Raw genomic sequence first — 22539 nt, 5'->3', positions numbered from 1 at the left:
ATCACATGTGCAAACTCTCCCCAGGCAGAATGCCCAGGAGTGGAGCTGCTGGGTTTAGATGTGTGCCGCTTTACACATTATTAAATGAAGCCTGCCACAGTCTAGCACAGCCTGTGTGGAGCCTGTGTGGAGAAGCTGAGGGTACAGAGTGAGACCTGCCATTGCTCTGTGCTGCTGTCAGTACCTGGTGTCGCCCTCCTTTATTTGTGCTAACCTTTGGGGGGCAGTGGTCCTGTCGAATTGTTTGCGTTTCTCTGGTTGTCAGGAGGCTGAGAACCCTTCCCCCCACCTTTCCTCTTCCCTACTTTTTTTTTTTTTGCCAGTTGTGGGGCTTGAACTCAGGGCCTGAGCACTATCCTTGGACTTTTTTTCCTCAAGGCTAGGGCTCTACCGTTGAGCCACAGCACCACTTCTAGCTTTTTTCTATGTATGTGGTGCCAAGGAATCAAACCCAGGTTTTTGTGCATGCTAGGCAAGCACTTTACCACTAGGCCAAACTCCCGGCCCCCTACTTTTTTTTTTTTTTTTTTTTTTTGCCCTGTGGATCTCCCTTTCCTCTACTCGCTGCTCTGTCGCTGTGCTCGCACTTTAAACTTCTGTTTTCCTGTCAGCTCTTGCTGGCCTTGTGCCCCTTTCTCTTTGTTTCTTGGAGGAACAATGGCTGCCTTTCCTTTGACCATTTAACTTGGGTGCCAGTGTAGCTGTCTGGAGGTCTGAAGTACACACACACACACACACACACACACACACACACACAACCCTCTAAAACAACATCACATAAAAGTGACTCATTGTCCCAGGTGAAACCTGCAGAGACGCATGCCTGTTCCTGTTCTTCCGGGAACCTTGTTCCCATGAGGCTAGGGAGACATACAGGGCTGGTGTCTGGAGTCCTTGAGTTTCTAGCTGGACCATTGCCACCAGCACTGTCCTGGAATGTGGCAGACATGACATTCCCATACTAGAGTTATGGTCAGAACACCTCCGACTGCCAGTGGAAAACTTGTCTTGTTACGCCTCAGCCCGTTGGCATCCCCGAGGTACCTGGACGTGTTCACAGACCTGGTGTGAGGACTGGAGCTGGCCACTGAGTGGGCTCCTTGAAGTCTCGGTGGAGAAGGAGTTCTTCCTGGCCAACCCTGCTGAGCCAGCCATCGGGCGGCCAATGTGGTGCTGCGAGGATGTCCCTGCTACGTGCTGGCTCCTGGTGGCCTTGGCTTTGTGTGGGGCTGAATGCTTCGGTTTCCCCAAGTTCACACTGAAGCTCTAACCCCCAACAAACTGGTGCTGGGAGGGGAGGCCTTTGGGAGGCCGTTAGGGTTAGAGGAAGTCATGAGGATGGAGAATCAGCCTGGGGAGTTTTGTTATCGCAGCTGAGCAGACCTACACAGTGCGGGCCGCAACCTGAATCTTAATGAAGCCTTGTGTTCAAGCAGGGAACAACTCTCCTAATCTGACCCAACCTGAAATTCAGTGGCAGAAGCCATAGGCACAGGCAACTTCATTTAATTAGTAGCAGCCCCTTGATTGCTTTATATGTGCATTAAGATGATGTACAAAAGTCAGGGCAGGTTCTGGAGATTCTGAGTTTTGACCATTTATATATGTGATGAATCTTTTGTCATAGGACCACATGGGACTTGTTTGTGAATTAGGAGAAGCTTCTTTGTTGAGATACTTTGCCTCTGTTTTTAAAAACAGAGATAACATCTACAGGGCACACGGTATCCCTTTAATAATGACGTCCTTGTCAACACTCAACCACACAAGAAGTGTGGTCACCGACCTGTAATTCATCTGCTTTTCCCTTATGCATGGGTTTTCCACTATCATCTCCTCCTGCTCCTCCTCTTGCTCTCTCTCCTCATCTGCCTTCTCCATCTCCTCCTTCTCTCTTTCATCCTCCCCCTCTTCCTCCTTCTTCATGATGCTAAGGATGGAACCTAAGCCCCATGCTACTCCTGAGATACTTGCCCAGCCCCATCCTATGCATTTTTTTTGTCAGTTCCAGGACCTTATATATTCTTATTTGGCTTGCTTATTCATAGCAGATGCTCTACTGCTTAAACCATGCTACCAGCCCTGTTTTTCACTGGGTAATTTCAGATGGAGTCTAGCAAATTTTCTGTCTAAAATGGCTTTGATCTCAGTTTCCTGAGTAGCTAGGATAACAGGCATGAGTAATGGAGCCTACAAAGAATATTGGATACTCATGTCCGAGTTACCTGGGAGGGTGGGTAAGGACTGTTTGAATGTTGTGGTCACACATACACACACACACACACACACCTCTTCTTCCTCTTCCTAGCTCGTCCTCCTCCACTCTCTGAACACACTCTCTGCAGGCTGCCTTCCTTGGCTGTGTTGGGTGTAAAAGCAGTTGGGCAGGCGATTTGAAGTTGACTGCTTCTTAGGACTATTGCCTGCTTGCTCCCATCCTGGAAGTCCTTGAAAACTCTGTTCTCTCTCTTTCTTTCTCTCTCTCTCTGTCAGTCAGTGGTGGGGCTTGAACTCAGGGCCTGGGCGCTGTTCTTGAGCTTTTTTGCTCAAGGCTAGTACTCTACCACTTTGAGCCACATCATCACTTCCTATTTTCTGGTGATTAATTGGAGATAAGACCTGCCCAGGCTGGTTTTGAACTCCAATCCTCACAGCTCAGCCTCCTGAATAGTATTACAGGCATGAGCCCCAGCACCTAGCCTCTGTGTCCTCTTAATAAAGGCATTTTCAGGAGTGTTTCCCAGCAAATGGTCCTAGCCCTACTGCTCAGAATGTCTGTCCCCAGGCTGCCACTGCCTCCTCTTCACCCTAGGAAACAAGGAAATGAAAGGCCACGAGGCACCCCTCCATTTTGCCACCTGGCGTCAGCCAGGCATTGCAGCTTTCTGCTGACCCAAGACTTTCCCAAGTGGTGAAAAAGTTCCTAAACAATGACTTTGACAGATGCCATGGATTGGATACCTCGAGGGTGCAAGCTCTGTGTGAGTCTCCTTGCACAGTGTCTGAATCCTCTCAAAGACTCACCCCAACACTTTGAAGTTGAATGGAGGCCAGAGCCTCATGGCTGGCAGGTGGTGACATTTCATCCATGCCTGTTAAATCCTGAATGCATGCTTACTGCCACCTCCACAAGCAGACACCACTGGCCCTGACCCTTCCACTTAGCTCTGTGGGCTTGAGCTGGTCCCCCAATTCCGCTGCTCCTCTACCATGTTAGTTATAAGATGAGAGCCCTGACATTTATATCCTTGCTCTATTTGTAAAGTGAAATGGTGTGATGTTTGAAGTATTGCCTGGCACAGAGCAATGTGGGAGGGAGAAAGGTGTATTTCCTTCCTTGAGTTTCTTCTGTAAACCTGGGCCTCCATTTTGGATTGTTCATTTGTTCATGCTCCCAGGGTTGATTGAACGTCAACTGCACCAGGCACTCCAGTTGGTGCTTTGTCTGTTTCTTTATCCTACAGCATGCTAGGTGCTGTGTTGTCTGGGGACAGCAATGTCGGCCCTACCTGAGCTTGAGATGGCATCTGTCATCAGGGGGAAGGTCCAGAGCAAGTGGTGGAGCTCAGTCAATGTCGGAGCTAGGCGTCTGAGGGGTCTGGGGCATCCCTCCACAAATTCTAGTGGGAAATTCTGGGAAAGCCTGAATGTACAAGGACCTGAGGGGAATCAGCCTGATCTCAGGTTGCCAGTGATAGACATCTAAGGGAATGGAATAGAATCCCTCCCTCCCTCACTCCCTCCTTCCTTCCCTCCCTGCTTCCCTGCCTGCCTGCCTGCCTGCCTTCCTGCCTTCCCTCCTTCCTGCCTTCCTTTCTTCCTGCCTGCCTACCTTCCAGCCTTCCTGCCTTCCTTCCTTCCTGCCTGCCTGCCTGCCTACCTTCCCATCCCCTCTCTTTTTCTTCCCTCCCCTCTTCCTTCCCTTCTTCCCTCCTTCCTGCTTTTCCCTGGTGGCTTCCCCTGGCTGGCACCTCCTCTGGCCTTGCCTAGGACCTTTTCCTACCTATTATCCCTCCTCCTCTATTCAGTCCCTTCTGGATTTTTTGCTCTAGTATTTCCTACTAGAAATTAATAAAATACCAAGTACCACAACTCCACCTATTTTTCATTCCTGTTTGGCTCTACTGCTTTTCTCATTTAAATTTCCAAAGAGTGTGCCAATCACTACAGTTGCTTCATCTGATTCTTTATCCCATAGGATGCCATGATAAACCAGGTCTACTTCCATTCCCTCTTCCTCTCCCTCCTCTGCCAGGGTTGGGCTCAGATTTGATGCTCCTGCCTGCTTCACATGTGCTGGGATTACAGGCCCATACCATCGTGCCCAGCCTGTGTCCACTTGCTACCTTCTATGCGCTCCTTGGCACAGCTCTCTCCTGTCCCAGGGTGCCCAGCGGTACTCACACTCACCTACTGGAGTATCCCTGAGGGTTCTGTGACTGGGCTTCCTGGTCCTTTCTCTCTCTCACCTCTTTGCTGAGTTGACCCTTTCCCTCACTTGGCATCCATGACTGGTCTAGGTCTGTCTCCCCACAGCTTCCATTCTTCTGCCTGTCTGCTCATCCCCCGTGCTGCTCTCGGAGTGCAGCAGGCCACTTGAGGACCCCAGGCTTTTCCCTGGAGGTCTATGGCGGGGCTGCCTCCTGGGGGGCAGAGATGGCAGTGGGGGTGAGGGGCAGGGAGTGTGTGATGAAGTGGCTGCTCCCCACCTTCTGGGAGAAAGAACAGGACAAGGAGTCCTCCACTCAGCCGCACTGGGCCTGGAATGTGCCGCTCGTCTTGTTTCAGTTGTTGTTTTCTGAGCCATGTGCAGAGCTCACACACAGGGGTCCCAAGCTTCAGTCCTTAGACTTTGTCCAAGCCTCTGTTTCCCTAGGATGTCCTTCCAGGTTCCCCTTTGAGGATCTGCATGAGCCACAGGTGGGATTGTCATGTGCCTCTCCCAGATTTTGGGGTTTTCCTGGGTCCCATGGGTCTTCACCCCCGGCTGGGCCTCTGGCCACACCCCAGGTGTTTGTTCTTGTGTACCTTTCCCAGTTCCTGCCCTTTGAGAGCCTGTATCCTTCTAGCCCCAGTGTGGGCATCTCCAGGTGCCCAGCTCTTTAGCAGAAGTACTTGGTGAGCCTGGCATGGCGGCTGAGCTTCCTTCTTCCTGCTCATGTGACAGTGAGTGCTCTAGGGACATGAACTCAGAGTAAGAAGTGGAAGCAGGAGTGGAGGACTAGCCCATCCCGGCATTAAAGATGGGGTGAGGTGTGTGCAGATGTCAGCCTGTGTCCTCCCCTCCCCTTCCTGCCTCAGGGATGACAGCTGTGCTCTCTGCACATCTCCTTCCAGAGCAAGGTGGGCTCCGGGCTGTCATTGGCTCCTGTGGGCCGTGCAAAGGTCAGGAGTGGCTGGATTTTTGACCTGAGGGCTGGATTTTTGCCTCTGGTGGGCCATCTTAGCTTTGTTTCCATTTGAAACTTGAATCCCTTACGTCACCCAGCCTCATTCCTTTGGTGCTGTTACCATAGAAGCTCTGTAGTCACAGACGACAGTCACTCATCTCCAGCCACCGCCATCCTTGAGCTGGGAAACTGAGGCGGACCATGGAGGAGTCAGCCACTTGGGTCAATGTGGAACATGGAGGAGTGAGGACAAAATCCTGGCCACCAGAGTCAGAGGCGGTTTTAGCCCTTTAGGCCGGGGCTGGCTCTTCCTGCAGGGGTAATAATTACAGCCTCAGTGCCTGGAGCAGCACCACAGACCTCAGTGACTCGAGCCTGGAATTGAGTAGCATGCTGAGAAATGTCCAGAGTCCACATGCTCTGTCCACGCAGGCTGGAGTTCCTGATTCTGGTGGTCATAGTTGGGACATGGATGCTGACTAATTATCCTGGGAGGTGGGGGTGTCTCCTGTGCTGGTACTGGGGTTTGAACACAGGGCCTCATACTTTTGTTTAACTTTTGTACCCTACCACTTGAGCAGTACTTCTGTCAATAGCTTTTTGCTGGTTAATTGGAGATAAGAGTCTCATAGATTCTTCTGTCTGGGCCGGCTTCAACCCCCAATCCTCAGGTCTCAGTGTTTTGAATCTCTAGGATTACAGGCATGTGCCACCAGGGTCCGTTTTAAATACTTCTTTAAAACAACGTAGGGTCTTATTCTGCAACTCAGTCTGACCTTGAACTCACAGTCCTCTGCCTCATCTCTTGAATCCTAGGCATGTGCCATTATGGACAAGGTTGCTAGGTGCTGCCTTCTGGGGCCAGGGAGGAGCCAGAGGCAGGCTGGCTTCCAGGCAGAGAGCAGATTTATCAGTTCCCGAGTGGGGATTTGTTGCTTCACAAAAGGAAGTCAGCACAAAATGCTGTCCTGTCCCCAGATGATGTCTGGAGAGCACTTCCCTCTGGAGTAGGAAGTGGGAGGTAGGGTCTTACTCTCATTACCTTGATGACTGCTGATCAGCACTGCTGTCCACGTCCCTGACCTGCCATCCTTACTTCAGCAAGAAATTCATAGCATCCCAGAGCCTGCAGAGAGATCTAGCTTGCAAGGAAATGAAGTTAGGTCAAGGGCAAGAGCCAGTTGCTGATGTTGAGGGTTTAAGTGAACAGGAAAGAGGCTGGGCATGGCTAAGCCTTAGCTACAGGGCAATGAGATGGCCATGGGGAACTGAGGTGTGGCTTGTCCATACGATGAGAGGACCTAAGCTTTATGCTGATGGAAACAGGATAACTCTAAAGACACCTTCAGTGCTGGCTCCTGGGGAGACCTTGCCCCCCTCCCCCAGCTCCCCAGAGAAGAGCACAGAGGCCTGACACTAGCTGTGCCACTGGGAGGGGAAGAAGATAGAAAACTGGAAAGAAGTGTCAGTTCTACCTTCCCCTAGACCCTAAAGCTGCACATATCCAAGAAACAGAGGACAGGATGACTGGCTATTTTTTAATCATAGTGATCCTTGGGCTTGAACTCAGGGCCTAGGTGCTGTCTTTTAGCTCTTTTTCTGGCTTTTGGTTTTTGGTGGCTAATTGGAAATAAAGAATCTCATAAACTTTTCTGCCCAGGCTGGCTTTGAACCGCGATTCTCAGATCTCAGCTTCTTGAGTCGTGAGGATTACAGGCCTGAGGCACTGGTGCCCGGTGATGACAAGCATCCTAATGGACTCTCCTCTGAGTGCCCAGTGGTCTTTGGCCTTGGAAACCTTGACGTTCTCGAGAGTCTGAAGGTCGGGAAAAGACCCCGGGACCACGTGAATCCAGTGGCAGATGCCCTCACTACAGGCGGGCTTTGTCGGTGGGGGATGGCTGGGAAGGGATTTAAAAGAGTTTATTTCTAACCCAGGGCTGGGTTTATTTCTAACCCACAGCTGTCATCCTCGCTGCTCGGGAAGCTGAGATCTGAGGATTGTGGTTCAAAGCCAGCTCGGCAAGAAAGTTTGTAAGATTCTTATCACCATTTAACCACCAAGCAGCGGAACTGGAGGTGTGGCATAAAAGTGAAAGGATAGCACTCAGGCCCTGAGTTCGAGTCCTAGCACTGTGAAAGATAAAATGAGAATTCATTGCTTGTTCTACCACTGCAGGTCCCTGGATGTCACAGGCCAGCATCCTCTGGAACCCCGCGGCCTGCGCTCACGGCCTGGGAATAGCTGTTACCTCCAGCCCACCTTACAGGCACCTTCTCCAGCTGGGGCATGGGCACTCGTGATGCCATCCCCTCAGGTGAGGACGTAGCTGGGGATCTTCCTTGAGTACTTCAGCTTCCTTGTCATGCTCTGCCTGAGGCCAGCAGCCATGTGTTGATGCCAGTCTTCCCTGTTCCGCTGGCTGGCTGGCAGATGCCTGGCTCACAGAGGTTCAGTGTGTTTAGGGGACTCTATCCGAGCTTCTCTGCTCCTCTCGGAGGCAGGGGAGTGGTCTGATGGAGGCGTCGGTACTGTGGACAGTGGTGGGTAGAGTCTTGGTTTCTTCTGGATATGAGGGATCTGTCCTCGCTCAGATGCACTGCTTATTGGGGCAGAGCTTTGGATCTGGTGATCTTTGGAAGGAAGTTAGAGAAGCAGGAGAGCTGAGCTTTTGTTATTGTGCTGTGTGGCCTGGCTGCTCTGGTTTGCTGTTGTGGGAACTGAGGGCCAGAGAGGTTAGCGGCTTTCCTCAAGGTCTCACTGTAACAGAAGTGAGATCATACACTCCTGGGGCCTGATCTCAGGGCCCTCCAGCTGGAGGGATGGGGGCTGGGTTTCCACCTGGGTAGGGGCTTAGGTGGGTGGTAGATTAGGGCCTGTGGGTGGTCCTGAGACATGCTTGGGAAGGGCTGAGCCATAAAGGTACTGAATAGCTAGAGCTAAGGGTAGGACAGAGGCTGAGAGGCTGGGGAGAAGTGCCTGCAAGAGGACTGCCTGGCTGGGCCTGGAGTTTGGCCTAGTGGTAGAGTGCTTGCCTAGCATGCACGAATACCCAGGTTCGATTCCTCGGTACCACATACATAGAAAAAAGCCGGAAGTGGTGCTGAGGCTCAAGTGGTAGACTGCTAGCCTTGAGAAAGTCCAAGAACAGTGCTCAGGCCCTGAGGCCAAGCCCAAGACTGGCAATAAATAAATAAATAAATAAATAAATAAATAAATAAATAAATAAATAAATAAAATCCCTTTAAAAATAAAAAGAGGAGGGGCCGGGAGTTTTGCCTAGTGGTTAAAGTGCTTGCCTAGCATGCACGAAGACCTGGGTTCGATTCCTCGGTACCACATACATAGCAAAAAGCCGGAAGTGGTGCTGAGGCTCAAGTGGTAGAGCTCTAGCCTTGAGAAAGTCCAAGGACAGTGCTCAGGCCCTGAGCTCAAGCCCAGGACTGGCAAAAAAAAAAAAAAAAGAGGACTGCCTGGGACTAGGGGACGTAACAAAGCCTCCTTCTCCTTCTTCTTTCCTTTCTCAAATTTTTGCTTGGTTTTTATCATTTATTATTTGTATTTGTTCTTTTTTTTTTGGCCAGTCCTGGGGCCTGGGCACTGTCCTTGGAACACTTTTTACTCAAGGGTAGCACTCTGCCACTGGATCCACAGCCCCACCTCTGCCTTTTCCTGTGTATGTGGTACAGAGGAATCAAATCCAGGGCTTCATGCATGCTAGGCCAGCACTCTACCACTAGGCCATGCTCCCATCCCCTCAATCATTCATTTATTTTTTTTATTTTTTTTTGCCAGTCCTGGGCTTGAGCTCAGGGCCTGAGCACTGCCCTTGGGTTTTCATGTGGCTAGAGCTCTACCACTTGAGTCACAATGACACTTCTGGCGTTTTCTATGTTTGTGATACTGAGGAATCAAACCAGTGTCTTCGTGCGTGCTAGGCAAGCACTCTACTACGAGGCCAAACTCTTGGTCCCTATTTAATTTTTTTTTTTTTTTGTCAGTTGTGGGACTCAGCCTGGGCATTATCCCTGAGCTCTTCAGCTCAAGGCTAGCATTTTATTCCTTGAGCCACAATCCACGTCCAGTTTTCTAGTGGTTAATTGGAGATAAAAATTTCACAGACTTTAGTGCCTGGGCTGGCTTTGAACTGCAATCCTCAGATCTCAGCCTCCCAAGTAGCTAGGATTACAGGTGTGAGCCACCAGCGCCTGGCATATTTTTTGAGATATGCCAGGGTGGCTTCATACTTGCTGGCAAGTGTTCTACTACTTGAGCTACCCACCCCCCCCAGCCCTTTTTGCTTTATTTTTCAAATAGGGTCTTTTTCCCCCCTTGACCATGATTCTCCTACCTCTGCCTCCAGAGTACCTGGGGTTATAGGTGTGAACTACCCCACTGGGTCAGGAGAAGGCTCTCTAGAGGACCAGATTCATTAGCTGAGCTTCTTCTACTCTGGTCTCAGCCCACCAGTCTCCTTTTCTGGAAAGCCTTTCCTGTCCCTGGCTAGGGCTCAGAGTCCCAGGCTGCCACTGCTTGTTCCTCCTTCCCATTTACCACTGGACTTCTGGTCCCCTTGAGGGGCTGGGTCCACCTGACTTCCAGTATGTGACTGGACTTGGAGGTCAGAACCCCTAACCAGAACAGGGGTTAATGGAATATGACGCGGTAAAAGATGCCATCTGCTGATTCAGGAGATTGGAGGGAACACAGATATCTGAGGACTTCCAAAAAGAGGGCTCAATAGCCAGGACACAGCATAGTCTGCAGTCAAGGCTTTAGAACTTCACTGGTTCCAGGGCTACTGCTGCAGGTAGCTGAGAGGAAGTGTCCCCAGGGAACAGTGACTGTGTGATATGCAACAGAGGGGATGCTGCACACAGCCACATCTGCACTGATGGATGAGGAAGTCGGGGAGCTCATGAAGGAGAAAGACAAAATTGGGAGGGTTGAGACAAAGCCAGGAGGGAGAAATTGGGCAGAGGGAAAGGCAGGCAGGCGGAAGAGGGTGAGGAGGGAGAGGATGCTGGTGGAGAGGCTGGAGTCAGCAGGGTCGGTAGAAGTCAGTGACAGCACCCTGCCTGCCTGCCTGGTACTTCCTGGCCTGTTGGTAGACCAGGCTCTGGCATGGGGGATGGGCCAGGCTCTCGGTACCCTCATCCTGGCTTTAGGGAACTCTAGGACATGGATCCCCTGTGCTTCTGTCCCCAGCCAAGGTTCTGGCTCCAGTGGCCGTGTACTGTGGAAGTGTCCCCCGGAGCAGTACTGGGCCCCGAGTACCTCCACCTGCAAACATCGATTCCAGCCTGCTGGCTCATGGTGAAGGTAAAACGCTGACTCAGCCCACAGAATAGACAGGGAAGGCCCTGGTGGGCTCTCTGGAGACTTGGGCAGGAAACGAGGGGCTCCCCTGGCAGCTGACCACAGACAGAGCTGGAGCCCAGCCTGGAGGGGAAGTGAGGGTGTCTGGACATGTGGGCATTCTCAAGCTATAGGAGGTGTGGCTTTTATTGGGGTCCCTGCTTAAAACGCAGTCTTTATGCTTTGTGCCTCAGGGGAGATGTACAGAGGGACATCCCAGAAATAGGCTTCCAGCATTGCCTGGCTCTCCTGGGAATTTGCCCTGGGTAGGCCAGGCCTGTGCCTTGGGATCTAGGAGGGAACTGAGTATGGAGTGGGTAAGAGGTGGGCATTACCAACGCAGGTAGCCCCTCACTGGTGATTTTCCATGACTCTACTCAGCTTCTCTGCCACTTCCTGTCTTGGGACTCCTGCTCTGTCAGTTGCATACGGTCCTTAGCCATCACTCTGTATGGAGGAGCTATGGCTCTGCCTGTTTCCTTCCTTCCTTCTTTCCTTCCTTCCTTCCTTCCTTCCTTCCTTCCTTCCTTCCTTCCTTCCTTCCTTCTTTCCTTCCTTCCTCTCTCTCCTTCTCTTTCTCTGTCTTTCTTATTTAATTTTTATTGTAAAGGTGATGTACACAGTTGCATAAGTCAGGCATTGAGTAAATTTCTTTTTAAACAGTGTCAACTCTTCCCTCATTTTTTCCCTCTTCCCCCAGTTCCCAAGGTTTTTTTTATTTTTTTTTGCCAGTCCCAGGAATTGAACTCAGGGCCTGAGCACTGTTCTCAAGGCTAGAGCTCTACCACTTGAGCCACAGCACAATTTCCGGCTTCTTCTATGTATGTGGTACTGAGGAATTGAACCCTGGGTCTTTATGTACATTAGGCAAGCACTCTATCATTAGGCCAAACTCCTGGCCCCATTTTCAACGTAGTGTCTGGTGAGTATCGCTGCTGCATTAATTCACCCTTTGTCTCACCATTTCTGTACTTGCCCTTCCCCTCTCCATATCAGAAAAACTTACATACAAGACAAAAAATATATAGAAATTTAAAACAGCAACGAAAGGGGGAAAAAGAAAAAAAATAACCTCATCCAAAATAAAATATAAACCTTTTGTTCCCATTTCTTGGAGTTCATTTTATGATGGTATACATACAGCCATTGGCTCCAGGTTTATCTCCTCCCTCAGGCCAGTCTGCTTCCAGCGTAGGGTGGTCATAGCAGGATTGCTTGGCTCATGTGCCAAGCACAGTCCAATATCTGTGGACTGAACCAGGGACTCAGGGCTTAGGTCAAGGCACTAAGATGAGCTGGGGGGTTGTACCCCACCCCTTCACAAAGGCTTTCCATATCATCCTCCAATGCTGTAATCACACCAAGCGTTTTGTTTCTAGCACTTAGTACATCTCATATTTACCTTGTACAGAACCTAGTACTAGTGCTTTTTCTTTCTCTAATAGGTCACAAGTCCATTAGTGATAAAGACCATGTCTCACATGCATCTGTACATCTACTGATTGCATGGTCTCAGAGTCTTGTAGATGCCTATTTTTTTTAAATTTAAGATTAAATTTTGTCAGTTATGGGACTTGAACTTGGGGCCTGGACATTGTTGCTGAGGCACCATTTTGGGGTGTCTGCTGGTTAATTGGAGGTAAGAGTCTCATAGACTTTCCTGTCCGGGCCAGATTTAAACCACAATTCTCAGATCCCAGCTTCCTGAGATCACAGCTCGGCTTACAGGCATGAGTCATCAGTGTTCAACTTTGTACATGGCATTAAATGTGGTTAAATAGTCAGATGCTGTGCGCATGCCTGTAATCTCCTGTAATCTACTACTCAGAAAACAGATTGGAAGAGTGAGGTTTGAAGCTATTCCCGGCAGGAAAGTCTGTGAGACTCTTACATCCAATTAACCAGCAAAAATCCATATGTAGAAGTGTGGTTCAAGTGGTAGAGTTCCGTCCTTGAGTGAAAAATATCTAGGAGACAGTGCTCAGGCCTTGAGTCCAAACCCTAGTATCAGCACACACACACACACACACACACACACACACACACAGTGTGGCTGGATGAGTAGTTGGCTGTGAACATAACTTACTTTAAGCTGCCTGACTTTGCTGCTCGGTTTGTATTTGGTAAAATAGGCACTTAATGGTATCAGACAAATTCGTTGGGTCCTGGACTTGGGGAAGGTGATCCTGGGCACATGGCCTTCCTTAATGGTTTAGGGCCTCTCGCCTGTGCTTGAATAGGACTGCATGTGTTTCTCCCTTTTATTCCCTGAGGTGACCTCATGACATAGGGCCACATGGGTGCATTCGGTTCACGGACATTGTTGACATATCAGTTGTTCCTAGGAAGGACAGAGACATTGAAAGACGGGGCTTCATTTCCACTGGTGCCCAGCGCCATCATGGGATATGTCCCCTCAGGTCCCCTCCAGCCTGTGCCGAGTGTCCCGCAGAGGAGTGAGATGTCATCACAGCTCTTGAGTGGACATGGGGACCCAGGGAGTCTTAAACTAGACACTCCTGTGAAGAGCTGGCAGGCCAGGAATGGCCATCCCAGGACCCTTGGCGTTCTTCCTTTGGGGTCTCATCCCCTGGTGCCTGTCCTCTCGCTGGAGTCAGAGGCTAACAGCGTGGCCCAGGACACCATGCAGATCAAGGAGAAGCTCAAGAAGAGGAGGCTGTCGGAGGGCATGGCAGCATCGTCTCGAGGTGAGCCTTGGCCTCCAGCCCCTTTCCCTAGGGCCAGTGGTCCCAGGCCAGCCAGGCTGTGATGGTGTGTGCTGGACTCAGATGGCTTTCAGAAGGTGCAGGCGGCACTGCCCAGGGGACTGCTGCTATGCAGCCAGGATGCCACAGGAGGCTGTAAGGATGTCTGCCGGGCATATGAAGTATCAGCAGAAAGGCTAGGAGTGTGGGGATCTAATTTTTAGGCTGTAAAGAAAGAGGGTGGGGGCCGAAGGAACTGATTTGTCATGTGCTAAGCACAAGAGGACAGGCAGTATTTGTAATAGCGTCTTTTATTTATTTTGTGTGTGTGTGTGTGTGTGTGTGTGTGTGTGTGTGTGATTGTGTGTGTGTAGGAGGGTGGGTTGCTGGAAATTGAACCCAGGGCCTTGCACAAGCTAAATGTAGACTCTACCACTTGAGCTGTGTTCTTCTGTTTCTGCATTTTGGGTTAGGGTCTCACTAATATTGTTTAGCCTCAATCTCAACTCTTGCCTCTGCCTCCTGAGTAACTGTGATTACAGATGAGTACCACTATGCCGGGCACAGTCTTTGTGGATATCTAATTTTTCACAAAGGAGTACAGTAGTCACATAGCTTCTATCCAGAGCCAGAGCCCACGGTCCTCCCTCTCAATCTCATGCTGATTTTATCTTCTTTTGTACTGTGTATTGTAGCCTTGAGCTGAAGAGCTCAGGGACAGCATCCAGGCCCAAAGTTAAAGCCCCATGGCCAACAAAACAAACAAAGAAAGAGTCTCGGATTTGTCTTCCTGGGCGAGCTTCAGACCTCTATCCTCAGATCTTAGACTCCTAACTAGTTAGAATTATAGGTGGGAACCATTGGTGCCTGACTTTGGTTGAAATCACTTTGGTTGACAGGTCCAGCAAACTTTATAGGGATGGGAAAGGACTGTCAGTATTGCCTGCTCAGTGCCCTGCTGGTTGTGGGCCTGGGCACTCCCTCTGCTCACCATCCGTCAGGATATCCCAGTCTTGCCCTGGTTAGCGTGAGGCTCCTCCTGTACTCCCCATTCTCCCTGAGCTAGCTCCTCACTTACCCCCACAATACATAGCTTCTCTGGATCCCCTTGGAGGCCCCAAAGGAGTTCCTCTGAGGAGCACCGTGCCCCGCGCCACCTCTCAGAGGCTGCTGAGGGTGCCCAGGCCAATGCCTCCCATCCAGAGCATCCCCACCACCCCCGAGGCTGGCAGAGCCAAGGAGAAGGAACTGGACCCGCCCAGGAGCAGGCAGGGGCCCCAGGAGGTGAGACAAGGAGCTCAGCAGGTAAGGCCCTTCTCCTGCTCTGAGTCTCCATCCTCTGTCTTTCTATCCTTTACCAGCCCCTGTTCCCATGCCCTGTGCATGTGTGTAAAGGCTTGAAACTTCCCTGAAGGCTAAGGGTGGCGTTAGGAGGGGCCTAAGGCCTTCCCCTCCTCCTGCATTATAGTTGGGAGTTCTGGGGATGCAGAGGACTGCCTCTCATGAGCTGGAGCCTCTAGACCTTCTCTGGTCTCAATGTTTCAGATTCCCTTCTGTTTCCTGGCCCTCTCTTCTATAAGCCCACGCGTGACCCCAGCAGGGGGGAAAGGATGCTGGGCTAGGACTCAGATTTGGGTCCTGATTTCTGCTTTGCCTCTCACCATCCTCCCTGGGCCTCCTTTTGTGCATCTATAAAATATAGCTTTGCATCAGACATTTCCAGTTCTGATGTTCTAGGGTTTTTCGGAAATAAAACGATAAAAGAAAAATTCAGGGCCGGGAGTTTGGCCTAGTGGTAGAGTGCTTGCCTAGCATGCACGAAGACCCGGGTTCGATTCCTCGGTACCACATACATAGAAAAAAGCCGGAAGTGGTGCTGAGGCCCAAGTGGTTGAGCTCTGGCCTTGAGAAAGTCCAAGGACAGTGCTCAGGCCCTGAGCTCAAGCCCAGGACTGGCAAAAAAAAAAAAGAAAAGAAAAATTCAGATGGTAATTTTTCAAAAAGCTTTCCAGACATCTCACTGGACTTCTGAGGGAGCCAGGAGCTTTGGCAGGGAACCAGGCTGCAAAGGGAAACCAGAGTGCACTTCCTGGTGGAGGAGGCGAGTTCTATGAGGTGGCTGGTCACAGAGCATGGGATGCTTTCATGGACAGAACCCTTCTGCTCCCAGGTGCAGATTTCTCAACAGTACCTGCACTGCAACGACGAGAAGATGCGCAAGTCACTGGGCGGCCTGGTGATCCCGCCCATCCCCAAGGCTGAGACGCAGACAGGGCCCTCCTCCTGTAGGCCTGGCTCCATGCCCACTTCCGTGGCATCAGGTCAGGATGACCTCACAGGACAGAGGGCCCCCCCAACACGGTAAGACCCCACCCCTGCATGGTAAGAGCCCTCACACATGGTAAAGACTACCTACCTTCAAGTCTTTCTTTCAATTCCCCAAGATCCATTCAGGCTCTTTGTGGCGGAGCCTTCGTGGTAGAGACCGGGAGTGAGGAGTAGAGTCTGATACCCATAAGCCTCAGAGTTAGGGAAGCCACAGAGCTGCTGCAGGGTCGTTTCTGCTGCTGGGCTCCATGAATCAGGATGGTGGTACAATATTCCATGATTCTCTGCTACAGTTTCTTAGTGGGTATGTCTGCTGTAGTGAGGAATAAAATACCGATTATTTTGGAATGTGAGTGAGTCTGATGGAAGCGCTTCATTGTTATTGTTAATGAATGCTAAAAACACAGTCATAGTTGCACATCTGTGCCTGTGTATGTGTATGTGTGTAGTCCAATATTTAAAAATTCTTGTTTTTATGTGTGTGTGTGTCTGTGTACTGGTCCTGGAGCTGGAACAAAGGCCTTGAGCTATCTTTGCTCAAGGGTAGCACTGTATCACTTGAGCCACAGCTTTGCTTTACTTCTGGCATTTTTTTTTAGCCAAAATGAATTGGATACATATATATATATATATATATTTTTTTTTTTTGCCAGTCCTGGAGCCTGAACTCAGGGCCTGAGCACTGTCCTTGGGCTTTCCTCAAAGCCAGTGCTCTACCACTTGAGCCACAGTACCACTTCTAGCTTTTTTCAGTGTATGCAGTACCGAGGAATCGAACCCAGAGATTTACCTGCTAGGCAAGCACTCTACCACTAGGCCAAACTCCAGCCCCTAATTGGATAGAATTTTTTTTAACCATAATTAATTGGAGATAAAAGTTTCAGGCTTTTCTGCCTGGACTGTCTTTGAACTGCAGTTCTCAGATCTCAGCCTCCTGAGCAGCTAGGATTACATGAGCCACCGGTGCCCAGCTCCAACTCACTACTTGTGATTTTCTTATTTCCCTGGTGTTGTTGAGTTTTGGATTTTTCTCCTTCCTTCCTTTGTACCTGCAGCTGGACCTTCCAGTCTCTCCGCGCCAGTTGTGTAAAAGCACTGAGATTCAGTGTAGGGCCTTGTGTTCTCTGGGCGCTCTGTGCCTTGGCCTCTAGTGCCAGTGAGCATGGGTGACGTCACCTTTCTAGTTCTGGCCTTGGCACCTCCTTGGAGGTCCATCTTTCTACTGGGTAGCTCCAGTTTCTCAGGGCAAAGGCAGATCAGTGTCAGAGGGAAGGGGCGGATTCACCATCATCACGGCAAACTGTCCCCCTCCTAGGATCTCCTTATTTCTATCAAGGTGTGGGTATTTGTCCTGAACTTCAGATGCCAGCATCAATTTTGACTCATTCTGCGTTTGCCTGATCTCGCATTACCTAAGGTTGTTCTCCCCGCTGAGGTCTTTCTTACAACAAAAATGCAAAGAAGCCCCAGCCTAGTTCCCTGCTCATCCCTCTCCACTTGGCCTCACTTCTTATCATATTGGTGCTCTATTCTCAGGGTCTGAACAGGGTACATAGTAGGTGCACAAGAATGATCTGGAATGTAGTAGGCCTTAGCAAGTATCAGTCGAATGTGTAAGTGGTGCTTTCCATGTGGAAAGTTTCAGTGGTGGTAGGCTCTGGTGGTTCACGCCTGTAATCCTAGCTATTTGGGAGGCTGAGCTCTGAGGATCCCAGTTCAAAGCCATCCTGGGCAGGAAAGTCCATGAGACTCTTAACTACAATAAACCCCAGAAAACTGGAAGTGGCACTGTGACTTAAAGTGGTAGGGCACTAGCCTTGAGTGAAAACTGCTCAAGGACAGTGCCTAGGCCCTGAGTTCAAACCCCATGATTGACAAAAAGAGAAAAAAGGAAGTGACAATGTCAATTATTACAATGAAACCCCTTATACAATTAGAGGATAGTAATAAAATAGTTATAATGAAAACCAGTGTCATGAGTGCCCTATCTTGTCCTGTGTGTGGCCAGCACTGAGCTTTTAGCCCCAAGCAGTAGGAAGTTACCAAGCCTTCTCCACTCCACTGGAGGCTGGAAGGAGAGAAGGGCTACGTAGGGGTCTCGGAGCTCCCTCAGGGCAGGGAATTTTTCAGAACTTGAGCTTAGCATTGTGTAAACTGTGCAACAATTCACCCTTCTGTGCTGCACAGGCCAGGTGCCATGCAGGGGCAGTGTTGTCCTCTGTGGACGGTTCCCGTGTGGGGGCTGGTGCTGGAGAAGAGATGGGCGTCCAGCTGGGGAAGTCAGGCTGAACTCCCAGCCTAGCTGGGTCTAGCAGCTGCTCAGCCAAGCCTGGGTTTGTGGAAGGAACTGTCTTTCCTGCTTTGACCTGGATACCAGCTTCGTGCCCTGTGTTCCCATCACATGATCGCCCCCTCCTGGAGCCACCCTGGGCTCCTTCTCCCAACATCTCTGCCTTCTGTGTCTCACTAACTTCTTTTCTCCCATCCTTTTAAGATTGGTTCGGGAGAGTGGACCTCAGGAGAAGACTCCTAAAGCTCTGGGTATGTGTTCTCCATAATTCACTTTGTTTTGAATCTGCAGCCTGAGCAGTAGGCCCAGGTCAAGGGTGGGATAGAAGCAGTGACTATTGCCAAGCCAGCCAAGTTGATACCAGGTCCTGCAGCTCAAGACAATCCACATAAGGGTGATGGTACTTTCCTGATTTGGCAAATGAACCACTGTGAGCTTCTGATCCACACGTGTGGACCTCATGGCTCCAGAGTGGAGTTTCCTGACACACTGAGCCATGGCCCCTTGCTTGGGTTTATGAAAATAGACTTACTCTTACTGGATAGAGTGAGGTATTAAAGCATATCCCACAGGGTTCACCAGGGTGGAGGGAGGGAGCATGACTGACTCCTACGGAGAGGCTGATAGCAGAAGCGGAATCTGAGCCATGGCTGTGGGGCAGGAGAAGCAGGCCAGGCAAGGAGCCCAGGCCGTGGGCAGTGGGAGTGGACAGCAGCTGCTGTGTGAAGAGCAGGAGGGTGACCAGCTTCCTGGCATGTCCTTGCTGATAAGCTCAACAGGGTGTACAGCTGGCAGGGGTGCTGGGAGGGGAAGCAGTTGGCTGCTTCCCAAAGAGGCCCTAGAAGCAGGCCTGGCAGGCCCGGAGTGCGGGCTCCTCCCCTGCTCCCTCACTGGCTGTGTGCAGGCTGATCTTGGGTAGTCTCCAGGGATGCATGAGGTACCTCAGATCTCTCTCTCTCTCTCTCTCTCTCTCTCTCTCTCTCTCTCTCTCTCTCTCTCTCTCTCTCTCTCTCTCTCTCTCTCTCTCTCTCTCTCCTGGGCATTGTCCTTGGACACTTTTTGCTCAAGGCTAGTGCTCTGTCTCCTGAGCCACAGCACCACTTCTGGCTTTTTCTTTGTATGTGGTACTGAGGAATTGAACCCAGGGCTTTGTGCATGCTAGGTGAGCACTGTACCACGAGATTACACTCCCAGCCGGACCTCAGATCTCTTCTTTGTGCTCCACCTGAGATGACTGGCTTGGCTATTTGGGCCTAGAGGCCCTGTCACCGTGAGTGAGGAAGCTCCTCAGATGAGGCTTTCCAGGGGTCCCGTAGAGGTCTAAAGAAGGGAAAGGATATGAAAAAGTCCTTAGAGGACTCTCTCACTCCTGACATACCTGGTTGTCTGTTGGGGTGGACATAGCTCAAGATTTCTAATTCATCTAACACCCAGCACTGGGGCCCCACATCTCATAGCATTACTGCACACCTTGCTCTGGCCAGGTGGCCTCTAACCACCTGCACCCTCTGCCCTGTCTTTGGTGTGTGTGTGTGTGTGTGTGTGTGTGTGTGTGTGTGTGTGTGTGTGTGCACCGTGTGCCAATCCTGAAGTTTGAACTCAGGGCTTGGGTACTGTCCCTGAACTATTTTTGCTCCAGGCTAACATTCTATCACTTGACTCGTAGCTCCACTTCTGGCTTTTTGGTGGTTAATGGAAGATAAAAGTTTCATGGACTTACCTGCCTAGGCTGGCTTTGAACCATGATTCTTGGATCTTAGTCTCTCCTGAATAGCTAAGGTGACAGGCATGTGCCGCTTCCATTCCACTTACTTTTTGCTTCTTAACCTCTTTTATCCCTTGGTCCCGATTCTTCTCCCTCCCCATCCCCCAAACAGAGGGAGTGTTTGTAGAAGGCATGGGCTAGCAGAGGACTGAGTGCCAGAGAACTGGGCAAGAGGCCAGGCTCCAGATGCCCTCTGCAGCCTCAGGTATCCCCAAATGAGGCCGCCATTCTCCTGATTTGTGGGCTCTCCCAAGGTCCTAAGAAGAAGTGTACCTTTATATCCACTAATTGGGACATACAGGATAAAAGACATTATGGAGTTAATATTTAGAAGTGAAGTTTTATATTTATTTATTTTTTACCAGTCCTGGAGCTTGAACTCAGGGCCTGGGCTCTGTCCCTGAGCCTCCTTGGGCTCAAGGCTTGCACTCTCCTACTTGAGTCACAGTACCACTTCTGGCCTTTTCTGTGTATGTGGTACTGAGGCATCAAACCTAGGGTTTCTTGCATGCTAGCACTAAGCCACATTCCCAGCCCCAAAGTTGTATTTTATTAATCACAAAAACACCTAAAGGTCTCTGGGCCTCTGCTTTCCTGTTTGTGAAGTAAGAGAACTAGATTAGGGTTAGTAGCTTGCCTGGTCCCTTCCAACTTGGCTAGGGTGTAGAAAATGGCTGGCAGGACAGTTGGAATTTTTGTCTTCCTGCCTAGTCCCTCCCTGCATGCAATGTTCACTTGCTGAATGGATGAATGAGTGGACGAATGACTAGATGGACAGATGAAGGGAGTATGATGTGGTCCTTAGCATCCTTGCTGATACCACTCTGCACAGCACTTGGCCAGTCAAGTCCTGTTAGCCACAGATCACCTCAGGGGCACTCTGGGTGCTGGCTGTCCTCAGTCCCATCCTTTCTCTTGACTCCTCAGAGCCAAAACCTGTGGCCCCACCTGTGAGAGACAAGCCTTCGGTGGCACCTGAGAAGCCCCTGGCTTCATCACGGTCCACTCCTATACTGACAGCATTCTCCTTCGGTCATACCAAAGAAGCCCACCCCTTGCGGAAAGAAGAGGACCAGAAGGAAATTAGCTCCAAGGTATCTGGGAAGTGAGTGGAGGAGGAGGAGGAGGAGGAGGAGGAGGGGGAGGAGGAGGAGGAGGAGGAGGAGGGGGAGGAGAAGGGGAATTAAATGAATAAAGCATGTTTCTAAATGTGAGGGACCAGCTGGTGGGAACTGGGGCAGAGCCAGGAAGAGTTTAGGCAGCTGCCCTGAGCGCTAAGGCTGCAGAGAGGAAGGGAAACGGGGATAGGGTTGGGGTAGAGTGGGGACTGGGTGCAGAGAAGAGTCCAGCGGGTTGTTGAAGAGTGGTATTGGGAGGTGGAATAACAGAAGAAAATCACATGTGGGTGAGAAGGAAGCAGGATGCTGGGGGAGAGGCCGGAGGGCTTAGGTGAACCAGGTTAAGTAATCCGAACTAACTCCCAAGATAGCAATGGAGAGGCAGCTGACTCTGAGGCTGGTGGCCAAAACTGTGCTTGGCAGGCTGATAAATACCTTGCACTTCTAAAATGACCTTGGAGGGGTGGTGTTCCAATTTCATCATGTTTGCTGTCTTGCTGCTAGCTTGGTCTTCCCTCCATTTGCTTTCTGCTACCTTTTTCCTCCTAGCATGACGAACTGTTCCCATTCTCTCCCGAGAGCAGCGTGGTCTGGCATTAGTTCCTACTACCCCATGGAAGTCATTAATACCTTTCATGCCCCAATGTCTCCTACTCTGTCCCAGGAACGGCTTTTGATGATCTGGCACTGCCTTTGATGAGTCTCCGTCTGTGGATGGAGATGAGGGAATGGTGCTCAGCCTCTGTGAAAGGCAGCTTCTTCCTTCCTCTGAGCCTGTCCTTGGCATCTTACATCTGCTGTCTCAGCAAAACCAACCTTCCCCACCAGTCCCACCATCCTGGAACATCTTCCCTCCCTCTCTCTTGTTCCTGTATCTGGTGGTCTCGTAAGGTTTTCCCTGCTCCCATCTGTTTTAGACTTCCATGAAGCAGGCAGAATAATCCTTACAAAATGTTCTTTGGTCACATTGGTCCCTCCCTGGGAGGCGGGGAAGAGCATGTATTGAACCTATTTTTACAACTTCTTGTGAGTCTCAAACTGCCTCAAAATAGGCTATTTAAACAAACAAACAAGGGCCTGGAGTTTGGCCTAGTGGTAGAGTGCTTGCCTAGCATGCACGAAGTCCTGGATTCGATTCCTCAGTCCTACATACATAGAAAAAGCTGCAAGTGGTGCTGTGGCTCAAGTGGTAGAAATCCAAAGACAGTGTTCAAATCCTGAGTTCAAGCCCCAGTGCAGGCTGGGAAAAACAAAACAAAACAAAACAATCTTTGGAGAAGCCAGTACCCCAAATGGAAGCCAAATTGTGTCGCTCTTTCGGCTCAAAACCTGACCTGGCCTCCAGTCCTTTCATAGGGACCTAGTGTGGTATTCAGTTTGCTACCCCATGGTCTAGTGTCCCCTTCCCTCCTTGACTTGGATCGTTGAGATCTAGATCGTCACTTAAAATTCATTCTGAAAGCAGTCCCTCGAGGCTACCTCCCTCTACCCTCTGTTCTCCTTCACCTTTTTCTCTTCTTCTCCTTCTTTTCTTCCTCTTTCTCCTCCTCCCTTCACCTTTCTCCCTCTTTTTCTTTTCCTTCC

The 22539-nt window shown here is 50.4% G+C and overlaps 1 protein-coding gene across 1 annotated transcript in view; it reads left to right on the top strand.

Annotated features, from left to right (window-relative positions):
* Positions 1 to 7665: 7665 nt before the first annotated feature.
* Positions 7666 to 22539, top strand: part of Togaram2 (TOG array regulator of axonemal microtubules 2) — a 42053-nt gene continuing 27179 nt past the window's right edge. Inside the window, exons 1-7 of the mRNA XM_090336179.1 lie at positions 7666 to 7708; positions 10600 to 10713; positions 13170 to 13457; positions 14548 to 14738; positions 15625 to 15815; positions 18277 to 18323; positions 20765 to 20931. Of these exons, the coding sequence (XP_090192305.1) occupies positions 7681 to 7708; positions 10600 to 10713; positions 13170 to 13457; positions 14548 to 14738; positions 15625 to 15815; positions 18277 to 18323; positions 20765 to 20931 (1026 nt within the window). The 5' untranslated portion in view covers positions 7666 to 7680. The remainder of the gene's footprint in view (positions 7709 to 10599; positions 10714 to 13169; positions 13458 to 14547; positions 14739 to 15624; positions 15816 to 18276; positions 18324 to 20764; positions 20932 to 22539) is intronic.

Source organism: Megascapheus bottae, chromosome 7 (genome assembly GCF_031878675.1).
Source record: "Megascapheus bottae isolate mThoBot1 chromosome 7, mThoBot2.hap1, whole genome shotgun sequence".
NCBI classification, from domain to species: domain Eukaryota; kingdom Metazoa; phylum Chordata; class Mammalia; order Rodentia; family Geomyidae; genus Megascapheus; species Megascapheus bottae.
The sequence above is the reverse complement of the archived record's forward strand: the minus strand, read 5'-3'. Positions and strand labels throughout refer to the sequence as shown.